At 34.3% G+C, this 15,272-nt stretch overlaps 1 protein-coding gene across 3 annotated transcripts; it reads left to right on the top strand.

The window, feature by feature from the left end:
• Positions 1-665: 665 nt before the first annotated feature.
• On the top strand, positions 666-13,684 carry LOC141839366 (mitotic spindle checkpoint protein MAD1). Of its 3 annotated transcripts, XM_074727095.1 has the most exons (17): positions 666-990; positions 1,268-1,367; positions 1,691-1,851; positions 3,408-3,605; positions 3,678-3,770; positions 4,049-4,171; positions 4,614-4,861; positions 5,065-5,236; positions 6,654-6,761; positions 6,871-7,074; positions 9,062-9,224; positions 10,284-10,371; positions 10,471-10,540; positions 11,990-12,118; positions 12,195-12,233; positions 13,131-13,244; positions 13,342-13,684. In XM_074727095.1, the coding sequence occupies exons 1-16, from the start codon at positions 823-825 to the stop codon at positions 13,218-13,220; spliced, it is 2,154 nt and encodes a 717-aa protein (XP_074583196.1). In that variant the 5' UTR covers positions 666-822; the 3' UTR covers positions 13,221-13,244; positions 13,342-13,684. The 3 variants fall into 3 exon arrangements, with proteins under 3 accessions (XP_074583196.1, XP_074583195.1, XP_074583198.1); XM_074727094.1 differs by having other exon boundaries at positions 13,131-13,684; XM_074727097.1 differs by lacking the exon at positions 10,471-10,540 and having other exon boundaries at positions 13,131-13,684.
• The last annotated feature ends 1,588 nt before the right edge of the window (positions 13,685-15,272 follow it).

Consider the following 15,272-nt stretch of genomic DNA (forward strand, 5'->3'; position numbering starts at 1 on the left):
TTATTTTATTTTTTACCTTTAAAAATGGTTACCCTTCTTAAATGCAATATTTAATGTTAATATTTTTTTCACACATCAGATGCTATTGTAATTTTACTATTTAATATGAAAAATAGCAAAAGAAAGACAAAAAAAAAATGCTATTGCGATTATTTGAAAAATTAAACTTCTTTTTTCTTCAAAAAAAAAAGAAGAATAATCACAACCAGATATTGGCTATACAATAAAAGTAATATTTTTAAAAGAAAATAAAAGTAAAACAAATTACTTTATAAAATCTTAGAAACACAAATAGATTCGAAACACCATAATACCTTAAAAAAATTACACTAATATATTTTAATAAATATCCCTTCATTAAGTAATTATTTAATCCAAATATACTTTTCCAATAAATATCCCTTTAAGAATTTTTTCCCCTTAATAAGTTAATTACCGAGTTTATAATTTTTTTCATAATCATTCATTTTCTAATATAGGAGAAATTTTAATATATGAGAAATTTTAACACATGTGGATGTGGTAGAGTCGAGAGCATCCGAACCCGTTAAGTTTGACAATCCGAAACCCTACAAACGCGCAGGCCGGCCCGGCGTGGCAGTTTAAATCTTCACCCTCCGCTCCGATGTTTCTAGGAGTTTCACCTCGACGAATGAGGAGGAACCAGATCGCGTGCGGTGCGGTGGTCGCCTGAAAGCCTAGGGCTTCGTCGCTCCTCTACCTCGTCGCCGTCGGCGTCTCTCTCTCTCTCTCTGTCCCGAAGCTGTGTGACCGGCTGCGGAAACCCTAGGCTCTCCGACTGTCCAGTGGTTTCTAGATAGGATGATCCTCCGGACCCCAGTCCCGAAGAAGAGAAAGCCTGAATCGGTCGTAGAAAACCTTCATAGCCCCGTATCTGACCGTCGCCTTGTGCTCTACGAGGAACCTGGGCCAGTAATCGCCGTCGAACCCTCCGATGAGATGGTCTGCACCTACCACTGCCGCCAGATGGTGAGTTCTCTTGTCATCTTTTTTTGCACCCTGGATTAGGTTTCCTGTCATCTTTCAGTCCAACCGGATCTAGAAGTTCTGGAATAGGTCAGCAGAACTATTTTTGCTTTTTTTTTTGTTAGGATGGAAAGCAATGTAGCTGGAATAGATCAGCAGATATTCTTAACTATATATGATCTTGGATTAATGGCCTTAGTTAAAATTCATACCAGTTCTGTTTCTGGTACTGAAATGCTGTGGTTGCATGGACATTGATTTATGTTCTTTTAACTAACAGGTTAAGTCGGAGTTCATGGTTGCTTTGAATAATGCCGAGAAGCAAGTAGCTGAGTATCAAGCCAAATTGGAGTTGCTGAACAACGACTTGACTCAAAGTGGTACTGTCCCCACACATATTCTGATATTTTTGCTTCTTTGATTCTACATTGGACGACAAATGTTATTTTACCTGAACATAGATATTTGCTAGTGCCCTTTGTAGGGTAATTGAATAGGCCTGTACTGCATGCTAAGATATCTTTAAGTCGATTTCTATCTGCTTTTGGTATCTGCAAGTCATGTCCAGTTGTTGCGCGTGTTTATGTAATAAATAGAAATACATCACAGTGCACAACTCCATTTTATCAGCTGATGTATAATTCTTCCTATCATTGCTCTGGTATACATCTCCTGAAAAATAGTGACTTCATACTTGTTACAGAAGATGAGAGGACCAAATTCCGAGATAGTGTTTTATCATTGGAGCAAAAACTTGAGGCAACAAAGGGGCGTGAACAAGCTTTGCAGGAGAGATTGTTAAAAGAAGTGGATGAATTCATGGAACGATATAAGGAACAAGTAAAACGATGCAGTGAACTTGAGGTATGTTGCTAGACTACTGCAATATCACTCTTACCCTTTAGCACGAGCCTAATTTATTTGTTGTCTTTGAGGTTCATATTACATTCAATTTTAGCCTCCTCAACATCTGTGTTTTACAATTATCATCATTATGATTATCTATATTGTTGGTCATTGGTAAGTATAGAGAAAAGAAGGAAAATTTGCATATGCTTTTATGGACTTAGATAAAAATTATGATAGAATTCCTAGAAAATTATCATGGTGAGACTTAGAGAAGAAAGAATTATTTAGTAACTAGTATTAAAATGATTTAATGTAGTTGCTATGTTAAAGCTAATGGCAGCATGAATTTTAATTTTCTAAAGGGATCTCATTACATGAGAGGAATTGGTAGGGGAAGATAGAGGTGTACAATGAGCCTGGCCATGGGTGGCCTAGCTCGCCATGACATGGCTTGGGTTGTGCACAACCAAGTTGATGTTGACTTGGGTTGTGTTGTGCTTGTCCCCAAAACACTCAAATGGGTTTGGGACGGGTGTCAGGGTTGCATCTAGTGGGCTAAGCTGGGCTTGAATTGGGTCGTGGTCGACACGATACAGGACTGAGCCAAATTAAGCCTCATACATTTTTTATAAAAATATTAACATTATTATAAATATTAAATATTTAAAATACTATTTAATAATTTTTAAATAATATTATTTAATTTAAAACTTTGTATTATGTTATTATACTTTTATAAAATAAAAATATTAATTTTAATGTCAAGATATTAATTTATCAAAATTTTAAAAAAAATTATGATTTTTAATTATAGATTATTATTATTAATTTTTATAATTATCAAGCTTATGGACTCAAGTTGACACATGCATAGTTCACTTGGGTCTAGGCTCATGTCAGGTGGGTGCTTTTTTTGAGTCATGTTTGGCCCAGACACGACATGAGAAAAAATTGGGCTGAATGGGCCTGTGCCATGCCTGGTCTAGGCATGAAAACCATTGACACTAGTGGGGGAGGAAGGAAGACCATCATTTACTATTGTGGAAACTTGGCGGAGACAAATGTTTTTTTTCCACCAATTTTTTTCCCTCAAAATTTGTCCACCAAAAATCAGGTTGACAAATCATTGTAGCAGCAAGAGCGGTGAAAAATTACTTATATACCTATTGTGGTCTTCATGCTCCAGAAGCTCAGCAGTAACAAATCATAGTAAATTTTATAATTTCAGAATAAAAAAATCCCAATATTCGAGATTGTAATTTAGAAACTATTGATTAAATTCTGTTTTGAAGGAGAAAGATGATAGACTAGTTCTTTTGTATCATGGAGTGTGTTCATAGATTTTGTTCTCATTTCTCCTTTTTTGATTTTCTCTTATTGCCTTTTTACATCATGTAGCTCATTACATCTTTATGGAATCTCCTACTGAAATCAAAATTCTTCCTCCTTGCTCTCCTCTACATCTAAAGTTCTGTTGTATAACAAAAGTCCTTCTTATCATTTATTTCATTATTTTCTCCACTTGTATAGGTATTATCATTTAGAAATTGAATGATGATGTTGGCTTTCAGGTGCAACTCAGTAAAGAAGTTGATTCTCGTAAGAAAGCTGAATTATCATTTACATCAGCAAAAGAGAGAGTAACAGATTTAGAAGGGAGGCTTCAGAGATTATCTGACAGTGCTGAGAGGGAGAAAAATACTCTCAAGGAAGAACTTCAACATCTGCAAGATGACTCTAAGCTCTCTGCCCGTAAAATGACTGCTGATGTGTGTTTTATGCTGTGCTTTGTATACCAACTTCCCCCAAGATGATCTGATTTTGTTTTGTTTTTCTTTCAGCTTGAGCGCATGACTCTTAGATCAGAATGTTCAGAAAGAGAATCAGAATTGCTAAAGAAGCAGTTGAATGATTTGAGGAAACAGCTAGATGAGGTAACCACTGTTTTTACAGTACTTTCATGTGATTACCACTGATTACTGTTTGTTATGTGCTGTCATTTAACTGATTTTTTGGTTCTCGTTTCTGTCAATTGTGAACCCATATTTGGCAACTTTATTCCAACAAATTGAAAGCAGATATTTGACATAGCTTTTGTCTATAATTGTGTTTGAGATTTTTTCTTAGTTGTCTTATCCATATAAAATAGTTTTAATTTGATCTTTTTAATTAACAATTTCACACATAGATATGATTTTGACTTTTTTGTCAGTGTCTTTGTGAGAAGAATGCTCTGGAGCAAAAGCTTGCAACATATCCCATTCCATCACAGGAAAGTACTTCCTCAGGAGATAAGAATTTGGTCAGATATTTACAAGAGCAGATCCGAGGCTATGTGAGTTATAGATACACATTCACTGTGATATAAGCTAATGAAGCTTAAAATTTTGTCGCTTTAATCAGTTTCCCTGCATTATATCTAGCATTTGCAGATGTTCTGTTGGTTTATGTTTAATTTCTTGTATTTTCCCCCTTTTTGCCCTTTTCCTTGCAGAGGTTCTGTTGCTTTCATGAGCATTTCATAAACATCAATACTTACCATTCATCTATTAGCATCTACTTATTGTAATTTTGGATTATTTGTCTGTTTGTATTGCTTGATTCGTCAATATTTTCCCCTTTAAGATGTCACCTAGTTCCAAGTGCCTTGGTTTACTATATTTGAGTACTCATTTTCTTCAAATTGCTTTTCCTTTTATATTTTCTTAATATATACCTTTGCAAATGTAACTTCAGTTTTGTTGTGAAACAATAATACTTTATCCCTCTTTTGTCAGGAGGCAGAGGTACAAGAAGCTAGGAAATTTAAAGCATTTCACACTAATAGTGAGTTATTGAAGGAAAAGCTAATAGAGGAAAAAGGGCGAAGGGAAAAAGTGGAAGCTGAGTTATCCAAATTGCAGGATGTGCAACTTTCTGCTCAAAAGCTGGAGCTTGAGCTTGTTTCTTGGAAATCCTTGCTTGAAGAGCTGCCGGATGTCTCATCTCTCAATGATATACCCAAAAGATTTGCAGCACTGCAAAAGTATGTACTGATCCTTCAAGATAATCTCAAGTTCATCACATTGTGGGGACTAAATAGTGGTTTCAGTTTCTTTATGAAACTCTTGTCCATCCTCATTAATTTGGTTTCATTGTGTTGTCTGTTTCTTACATATTGGTGAATTCAAGTGGTTGCTTGTTGACTTGTCTGCCATTATGTTTGATTACGATCTTTACATTCTTTAGGGAAGCAATTCAAAATATGATGGAGGTTAGTGAGGTAAAAGCACAGTTAAAACAGTTAGAGGTTGCTCTAGAGTTGGGAGAGAATAAAAGACAACACTATGAAAAGGAGTCTGGCTTGGAAAAACAAAGAGCTAATAATGCTGTTTTGGAGGCTAAAAGGCTACAGATGATGGTATTCTACCTATGTTTACCTCAAGGCTTAGTTTTCCTTACTGTAATTTGTTTTTTTATTTTGCAATTTACTTATTTTGCTCTAAAACACCTATTTGATTGCTTCTTTTGGTAGTGGTCATAGTGGATTTGTATTTTAATTTCTAAACTGTGGGTTATTATCGTGCTTGGGTTAGGTACATTGGTATTGTTAATTTTAGTTTGTGTTCAAGATTCCTTAGACTATGTTGTGGGGGAACTTATATAGCCTATTTTCTTATAACTTATCTTTCTTGAAAGACTTCAAACTTGACCTCAGGGATGTGTAGGATTGCAGAGTAACTAGGCTCCAATTTCTTTCCATCATTGGCAAATCAAGTCCAATAACTTTTCTCTCCAGTTTGCTGGTCAGAAACTGGTTGTCCAAAATTTCTTTACATTTGTTGCAAATCGAGGTCAATAAGCTGTGAGGTCAATAAGCTGTCTTCAGTTGTTTGCTGGTGAGAAATTGATCATCCATTATACTATTGTAGAAAAAGAATTGGCTCCATTGACATACATTCTGCTTCATTATTTACCTTCAACATCTTTGTTTGATTGAATCCCCACTTTTATCTTTTATTCAAAGCTTCTTCTGTCATATTTACCTTGCTTTCTGTTATACATAGCTTTTGGATGGTCAATTATGCTTCCTCCTTCGAGTTCAATAAATGTTAAGTTACAGATGAAGTGGACCAGTATCGTGCTTTCTCCATATGTTGGTCATAGGTATAAGTTATCAAAAGTAAGTTAAAGACTCTTTATGGGGCTTGCTGGTTTTGAATTTTTGCATATTATGCTGATCAGCTAAATTACCCAAGAAACTCTTGTACCACTTTTATTCACTTCCTACCATGCACGTAAAACGTTGTTCTGGAATAATCACATTAGCTTTGTTTATTGGCTTTAAGTTTCATCTGGTTCTGATTTCAAACTTGGGATCCAGCCAATCTAATACTTGTAACAACAAGTCAGACTCAGTCTACATGTGCTGCCTGCAAGGTATATCTATCTACAGACTTCAGAATGCGTTTTGCTAGAAAGGAGCACACATCAATGGATAAATAGGTGCAGCCTTCATACCAAGCTAGGCAGTTGAACCAGAATTTTGTTTTCAAATAGTTCACATGCCTGTATGTGAAGTTACATTCTTGTGAAACCCTATTTTTAGGTATCTAAGTGTTAATTTACTTCTTTGCTGCTCTCATGGGTAAAGTTGTATCATATTCTTTTCGTTTTCTTTGGTATTCAACATTGGCTCTTAGTTTCCATCTTTTTGTGTGTGTGCGTGTGTGTGTGTGTGCACGTGCGCGTATTCTCTCTCTCTCTCTCCTGTATTTTTCCCTTGAAGAAAAAGAGTTTCATAATTTTAGGAGTTTTATGATCATTTTTATTAACAGCTCTCTTCTGTTACGGAAGAAAGAGATAGGCTGAAGAAGGAAGCTACTATGCTTAGTAAACTGAAAAATTCAAATGAAAGTGGACTACCAAATGAAACCTTAGTCAAGGTTAGGAGTAACCTTGTTGTTCCCAATGCTATTTTGCGCACTTTCTTTCTTCCTTGCTAAGTGAACTGAATCTTGTAACCTTCACATATTTCTTTATTTGAGATACTAGGATTTGGAATCATCTCTTGCTGATCGAGAAAACACAATCAAAGAACTGCAGAATAATTTGCACGAACAACAAGGAGTTGTTAATCATCTACATGACGAACTCAAGATATTGAGTGAACAGCTAAGTAGTGAGGCAAGAAGAGTAAAATCCTTGGAGCGAGAGGGTGATCGCTTACGTGCTGAGATCTCTCTTCTGGAATCAAAGGTAAGAAGTACCTTTTTTTCTTTCTTTTCCAGAGAGAGGTGGTACCTTTGGCCTTACTTTTTTTTTTGTATTAGCCATTACTCTTTGAGTATCTCAATTTTCAAATTTGGAATGTTATTGAGCCTGTGAAAGCTATATTGTTGCCATAGTATGAAGTGAACTTCATTTGTAACACTAAGAAATAATTTTTTTCGGTTGCCCAGTAGGTATGGAAGTCCACACTGCATTTTCTATTTCTATTTCGTAGCTATTTTCACATGTTTTGGTGATAGCATTAGGATTAAATGATAATGGTAAAGTTATTTGCCCAGGTATGTAAAATTGGGCTTCATGCATTTGAACAATAAAATCATACTAATTTGAATTGTTTTCTAGGCATCTATCACTTTCAAGAATTGTTTTCTTGTTAGCAGGTTAGAAGAATACTTTATTTTGCACATCAATAGTATATGTATTAATGTTAATATAGTTTTCTAACCCTGCATTTGCTACAATAGAACATATAATTGGCATTGCCTTTTGATTTAATTGATCTACTGTAGATATTTCGGAAGAGAAGTAATAGTTGTTCCATTCTATAATCCAAATGCACCATATCATTTCTAGTACTGACACCTCTGTAAGAAAAATTCTGTATTGTAAATCACAGTGTCTAGGAAATCCATCATCCATAATCCATAAACAAACTAAAATTCCCATGACATCAATTTCAGAGAATAATAGGAAAAGACTGGCCTCATAATAATAACTTTGCGGAGTTCTTTTTTTTTTTTTGAAGGCTAGCTGGCCCTAGTATGGTCTTTTTTTTGACTTCTAATATATGATGACTAGCAAGCACAGTGCAGATGTATTGTAGCTATAATTTTGATAAAAGATAGGTTTTCCTCTGTATCAGTTCACTGACTTGCTGATTAGGTTTATTAATCAGAATGCATTAAGCATTGAAAACTAGTATGATATGCATATTTTGACCGGCTTATCTGTTGTAAAACTAGATGAACCTGAAAGTTAGATGTACTGAATATTTGATCAACAAATAAGTTCTTGATAATGGCCAACCAATAGATATTAAAGATTAGGTACTGTCATCTAGAAGCTTTACTTGGTTTTCTGGAAGTTAGGCTTTATATTGGCAGAATATATATGGTTAAATTGCTAAGAATCTTGTTAGTTAGCATTACTGTGCACATTTATTTATTGGTTTTGTTTCATTTAATTAGTATCTAACCTTTAGCATCACGAAAGGCCTTTTTGTAGTTTTTAACCACCCTGAATCAAACTAAAAATTCTTCAGAAGCCATTTGAACTGTTTTTTATTTGGTTTGTGTAGTTTGAATCATAAAGCTATAATTATTTGTCTTAAATAGTTAACATTTACTAACTTTGAAATATAGCATTTTAAATTTGTAGATTTTTAAAATTAGCTAGAATTTTATGATAAAGAAATCTAACCAAATCATTTATATAGCAAATTTGCAAATTGAACCGAACCATTTTTTCTATCAAAACCAAACTGACCTATAAAAGTTGATTTGGCCTGATTTATTCTTGGATTTGAAAATTTTAATAATGGTTGTTAAGATATGATATCCTTCAAGGCGTTTCATAAACTCATTCTATCTGCTCCTACTTATATGCCTTGGGTTCTAATGGTTTTTTGCAACTACATATGGCGTTCCTTATGAATTATTGAATTGCTGTTGGGACTTAAGGCTTCTTGTTTTTTTGATGAATTATTTGATTATCATGCATTAAGAGTTTTGTTTAAGATATGTCTTCGAGAAAAGGATTGTAAATTTATGCATTTGTTCATGATGGCACTTCAAATAATATATTTTTGCAGCTGTTTCTTGCTTTCTAACACTATCTCTGATATCGTTTTTGCAGAAATGGAATATATCATGCTTTTGAGTTTATCTAGACAATTTGGTACTTTATAATGTCTATCTTTCATAAATTCATAGTTAGCTGTTTGCTTTTAACATAGCTGGGCCATGGGGATTATTCTGCTGCAAATACAAAGGTGCTGCGCATGGTGAATACTTTAGCTGTTGACAATGAAACCAAGCATACTATAGATTCACTGAGAGAGGAACTGAAGAAGACACAATCCAAGCTACAAGCCATTGAAGAACTAAAAGGACAGTCTGGTATAAACTTGTCACTTTAAGAAGGATTGAAGACCAGTCATTAAATGTGTTTATTTTACTTTTGGAGTGTTGGTTTTTTAATGGTATCAATGTTGTCTTCATTATTTCCTTACTTTTCATGTGTATTATGTTCTCCTTTGGTTTGAGAATACTTGGGTCTTGTTTCCTAGTGATTCCTTGACTGACTTCAATGGCAGCAAGGTTTTGTTTAGTGCTATTTATTAATTGTTCGTATAAATTTGCATATCTCATGTTGGGTGTTTGATTTTCTGAGTTTTAATACTTACTATGGAACATCTCCAACAATGTTTTGGTTGATCTTTGATGTTTTACATTTTTTTTTCTTCTAGCAGTTTTAGAAGATTTCTGATAATTACCTGACTATAGTGATTAGGTTAATTGCAACAAACAGAATCTACTGCCATTTTCTATTAGCCTTTTATCAATTATGTTGATCATATATTTCCAACTTCACTTCAGTCTCTTATTTACATATGGAATGTTTCTTTTTTGCAGAAATTTGACATAATCCAGTTCGTTTGATTAGTTTTTTTTTTATTTAGTTTGTTTTGATCTGTTAATATTGTTTCACTTGCACTTGTGTGGTTACACGAGAATCACAAATATGTTTCTTCAATGGATTTATAGAGCATTATAGATATATAATGAATTGATTGTGATTTAGCACTTTTCTTGAGAATTGTAGCTACTTGTTATTTAGTAGTATCAACTTCTTAAGAGTCACTGGCTAAAAATTTGGTTAATTTTTACTACTTATTGTTGTCTTACTTGCTTAACTAAACTTGTATGTTAAAAGTAGTATAAAAATCTATAGAATTACTTCTTTTTAATAGTAAACTCATTTTCCTATATAGAGTAGGCAAACAAATTTCAGATTTTCTAAAACTTTAAAATGTTATACTGCTTATCATTTCCTGAATCTACTCTTTTAACTTGTAACATAAGACTGTATCTGGCATATCTCTCATTCCTGCTTTGAGTGTTTTGGTAATTGGCTCACAAATAGTTTACTGAATGTTGCCTTATTTATGCTTGCAGATGCTGCTAATATAATAGATGATGGCATACCTGAAATACTAGCACAACTGAAAAGTCAGATTGCAACACTTGAGAAGCGCGAAGAGAGGTGAGGATATGAAGATTGCTCCCCATTGTGTTTAAAAAAAGTGTTTAGTTTTACTTTATCTTTAAATTAAATATTCCTGCACATCTTATTGTTAAACAGATACAAGGCTGTTTTTGCTGAGAAAATTTCCGTTTTTAGAAGAGCCTGCTGCTTATTGTTTGGATATAAGGTAATGTTGAACTGCAGAAGCCGAGTTGAGATATGAAGTTTACTTTATAATCACGAGTAGAATACCAGATATCAAACCTAAAAATATTGACAAACCATACCATGGGTTCCAACTATTTATAGTCGGTTAAGATATGAAGTTTATCAGTGATTTTATTTATTTTATGATTACTATTTTAGCAAATGAAGGAGAGTCTTGGTGCAATGGTAAAGTTCTTGCCGTGTGACCTAGAGGTAATCAGTAGTAGAATACCAGATATCAAACCTAAAAATATTGACAAACCATACCATGGGTTCCAACTATTTATAGTCGGTTAAGATATGAAGTTTATTGGTGATTTTATTTATTTTATGATTACTATTTTAGCAAATGAAGGGGAGCCTTGGTGCAATGGTAAAGTTGTTGCCGTGTGACCTAGAGGTCATGGGTTAGAGTTTCGAAGATGACCTCTTGCAAAGTAGGGTAAAGTTGCATACAATAGACCCTTTCTCGGGATCCTGCATTAGCGGGAGCTTCGTGCACCGGGCTACCCTTTATTATTTTGGCAAATCCGATTCAACTTTTTAATGTAAATTTTCTTGAAAAATTCAATTTTGTTCAAGCTTATTACAAGAATTAACAAATGCATCATTTTGATTTTATGGACAATATTTACTTTTTCTTTTTTAAGCAAACTATTCAATGAGCACCGTGTATAAAATTTGGTATTAAAGGCAAAAAAAAGGTTTTTGGAAACTTTTGGAAATTTAAGATCTGTCTGTAATATTAGATGAAATAAGGTTAAAAAAAGGTTTAAAGAAAATGTGGGAAAGAGTGGGTCCTAATTGTATTCTTAGAATTTATCAATTAATGTATAAGTTAATTGATGATAAGAAATATGAGGTATCAAGTTGATGAGTAATTTCATGATGCTTTGTGAAAGAGTTATTATGAGAAGAATAAGAGATGAGATAACATTCTAAGAATCAATTTGGTTTCACATTTGAGAGATCAATTATATATGTTATATTTAATATGATAAATAATGAAAAATTATAGAGAAAAAATAAGCTATATATATGATTTTCATTGATTTAGAAAATGTCTATGATAAACTGACAGAGTTCTTAGACAACTATTATGGTTGAATTTACAGAAGAAGTAACGGGGGATTATATTGATATGATAATAATATTAATGTGATAATCAATGCATATAATAATGTAGTTATTAGTGCTGGAGCTATTGTGATGTCATAAATGATCTTCATAGAACTGTCAATTTATTAATTTCCTTTCTTTTATGTAAGAATGAGATAAACTAATTTTCCATGTCTTTGTGATAGTTTCACAACTTGTAATTTAACTTAACAGATTCAGTTAATTAATGTTTTTTGTATAATTTATTAGCACCATTGTGGCTTCAGCATGCAAATGTGAACCAATATCTTGCTCCTGATTTTGTTTTCAGATTGTTATGGATGATCAGCAACGGGCTGATGGAATTCATGTCACACGTTTTATTCTACAATCTATATATGCTCAAAGTGATGATGAAAAACTTGAGTTTGAGTATGAATCGGGAAATACCAACATATTGGTGAGCCCTGGTCTCTTAAAGGGATGTGATATTTTACTACTCTGTTTGATCCTGATTGTTTTTTTTGTTAATGTAGGCTAACGACTACTCTTCTCAACCAGAAGTAGCTCAACAGGTATACATGAGTTTGTCTTTATCATCTTTATTTAATATGGTGAACCATATATTTCAGGGGCATCTAAGCAGCCTGCCTCTATGCATGATTTACATTTGTTTTTACCTATACTGTAGTATGCTCATCAAGGTTTGAGGTCAATTTTGGTGCTGGTTTCTAGTTTTTCATTCCTGGCTGATCCAAGGCCACTTTTGTTCTAACTGATCTACTGTTTGTCTATACTAAGTGGCATCAGCTGGCAGGACTGTGAGGGGGAGGAAGAGTAAGAACTGTGAAAAACCTATAAGTAGCTTTTTACTTGAACCTCATGATTGACACTTTGATAATTCACCAAAGCAAGTCATGATGTGAAATACCCTAAACCTCACCTTGGGGAAGGCTATGAGTTTCTGAAACATGAATCAAAATGCGAAAATCATTTTAATGCAATGGCATTCCAAGAGATGCACGTGACTAATTGATAGTAAAGTTAGATGTAGAAATGTGGAAAATGGTCTAGTTATTGAAATAAATTATTGAAGATGAGACACAACATTCTCCCAGAAAATCATAGCAGTTCTTCATAGGGTTGTATATCTATCAAGACTGCTAATGAGACATCTCCATGTGTATGCATGACAAGGGCTCTGTAGAAAGCTTTAAAGAGGTTTTCTGGAGCATTAGGTTTTTTCAATGCAATGTAGCTGATCCTTGTATTTTCAAGCTATGAACATCCATGGAAATGGAATAAAATAGAATGCTTGTTTAGATAATCACCTGCACTTTGTTTAATTAGATATCTTATGATACTTGCAACATAGGTGACATGTGATAGGAGATTTGTTTATGCATGGATTTGCATTTTTGTGGAAATATAATCATCTTGACTGAGAATTTTTTCTTCCCCAAAAATTGCAGATTGAAATATTTATTAAGAAGATGAACTCGGTTCCTGCATTTACTGCAAACTTGACAATAGAATCATTCAACAAACGTACCTTGAGCTAATGAAGGCATTTGAATCAAATGTTGGTCAGTGCTGCGTCTGACCTTGCGAATAGATTGCTGCTAGCTTATCTTTTGTAAGGATGACATCAATTACTTTGATGATGCCCATCAATACTTTCAGATGGAATCATGCTAGCTGAAAGATGTCAGTCTTGGTTCTCACATTATGAGGAATACAGAAAAGCTGGTTTGTTTTCGATTCTCTCGTGCAAAGACTATGCTAGATGTGATTGATGTATGATGAAGAAATGATTGGATCCATTGTTTTTGATGGCCATAGCTCTGTGGAAGAAATGAAATGAAAGGATCTAATGTTTTCCTGCTTGTATAAATCCTACCTTGGAGTAGGTTCTATATGGATTATAATGGATTTGCAGCTCGAGAATTATATATATGTATATGGCGAGGTGATGCACAACAGTGTTCATTTCATTGTAATAATCAGTTTAGCTCTTTGGTGTTTATTCGATTTATTTATTTATTTTTTAATTTGAGTTTTGTTCGAGTTGAATGTGTTTATTAATTTAATTGACCTTTTGTAGGTAGAATGAATATAAATTTTTACCAAGTTAAAATTTAAACTTATGACAATTCCTTTTCTGCGCTACCAAAACTGGTGTTCAGGTTCATTTGCTGAAGTTTGGAAATACCTTTATTACTTAAGCACTTCAATCCATGTGTAATTGTACTTATCATTAAAAAATCGTAATGTAGTTTATGGTCCTATTCTATTCTTTATTAGTTTTCTTTAAATCTATAAAATTAAAAGGAAATGAATGGAAGGCCTTGCAGTAGAGCAGAAAGGGGATGATGTGATTTCATTTCTCTGATGTCCCATTGCATTTGTAGCTCGAGCCATTACTTGGTTGCAGTGGTAAGTGAAAAACAAACCATCAGAGAAGACGAAGGTAGTGTACTGCATATGCAACACCTTTCTGATGTCCTTTTATTTGTTTCACTTGGTATCACTGCTTTCTTCTGTCTGTTTGACGAGCATTTTAGTTTCCTGAGATTCAAAACCATGGTGGTAAGGAGGTCTACAGGTTAGCAGGAGGCAGATTTATTTACTTATTCCTGAGATTCAGAGCACTGTAATTCCATACTATGGTGGGATTACGGTCCCACCTCACAGTCCTTGCTTTAATTCTGATGAAGCTGGTCTGCTTTTTCTTGTCACAGGATAGGATCAACGGCAAAGCAATGCAGCTTGTGGAGGTGCATGAAAAGTTGCTTCCTAGTGCTCACTTGTTCTAATTCCACTCAGGCAAGGTTATCTTCTTCTTCTTGTTCTCATCATCATCATCCCATGACATGCTATGGATGTAGATACTTGTTGCCTCTTCCCCCATGTTGACAATCTCTACCTCTTTCTAGGGAGGCAGAGCCTCCATTCCCACTTGTCTTTGACCTTTGAGTTGCACCCGCGACATGGTGAGTGTGGTTGGCCAGATGAATTGTCTCTGCGCCATGGCAGTGGAGGGGACATGATGGTGTTCCCTCCCCTTGAGAGGGAGTGACATCACCCAATGGGTGGTGGACCTGAAGGTTGCCTTTTTGGCCACCATATCTTCTCCATTTCTTTATTGCAGAGTGATCTTGAGCTGCCAATTGAAAGAGAAAAACATGGTTTTTGCTTAAAGAAAAGAGGATCTTGTTGTTTTCAGTAATTATCCTCTTCCCAAACCCTCCAACTGAATTTTTTGGGTTTATATTTTTTCTATGTGATGAGAATATAATAGGGGATCGAGCCTAATAACATAAGAGGATCTATATAGCTAATCTATTGCCGACTACTATGGATCTTTAGACTAGGTAACATAATCTAACGGCACTCAGCCTTTTACTTTCATCAAAAGATGAGTGGAACCACAAAAGTACTTGGGCAATGCCATCTTGTCCCTGTTTTTTTGGGCAGTTCGTGAAGCTAGGTGATGTGGATAATGTGTTATTGTTGCCTTCGGTCGCATGACTAGCCTTGAGTTTAATGTCTTTCCAGCAAAGTAAAAGAGAGTCTGAGAAAGATAAGGATCTCTGCTTTTGTTCATTTCCTTC

Source organism: Curcuma longa, chromosome 11 (genome assembly GCF_044706935.1).
Source record: "Curcuma longa cultivar G26 ecotype Majalengka, Jawa Barat chromosome 11, ITB_CL_G26_1.1, whole genome shotgun sequence".
Taxonomy (NCBI): domain Eukaryota; kingdom Viridiplantae; phylum Streptophyta; class Magnoliopsida; order Zingiberales; family Zingiberaceae; genus Curcuma; species Curcuma longa.

Bases quoted from the DNA above. Each gene is read 5' to 3' on its own strand.
- LOC141839366 (XM_074727094.1), top strand. From the start codon at position 823: ATGATCCTCCGGACCCCAGTCCCGAAGAAGAGAAAGCCTGAATCGGTC. The intron at 991-1,267 runs GTGAGTTCTCTT...TTTAACTAACAG, and splicing joins CCTACCACTGCCGCCAGATG to GTTAAGTCGGAGTTCATGGT. The intron at 1,368-1,690 runs GTACTGTCCCCA...TACTTGTTACAG, and splicing joins CAACGACTTGACTCAAAGTG to AAGATGAGAGGACCAAATTC.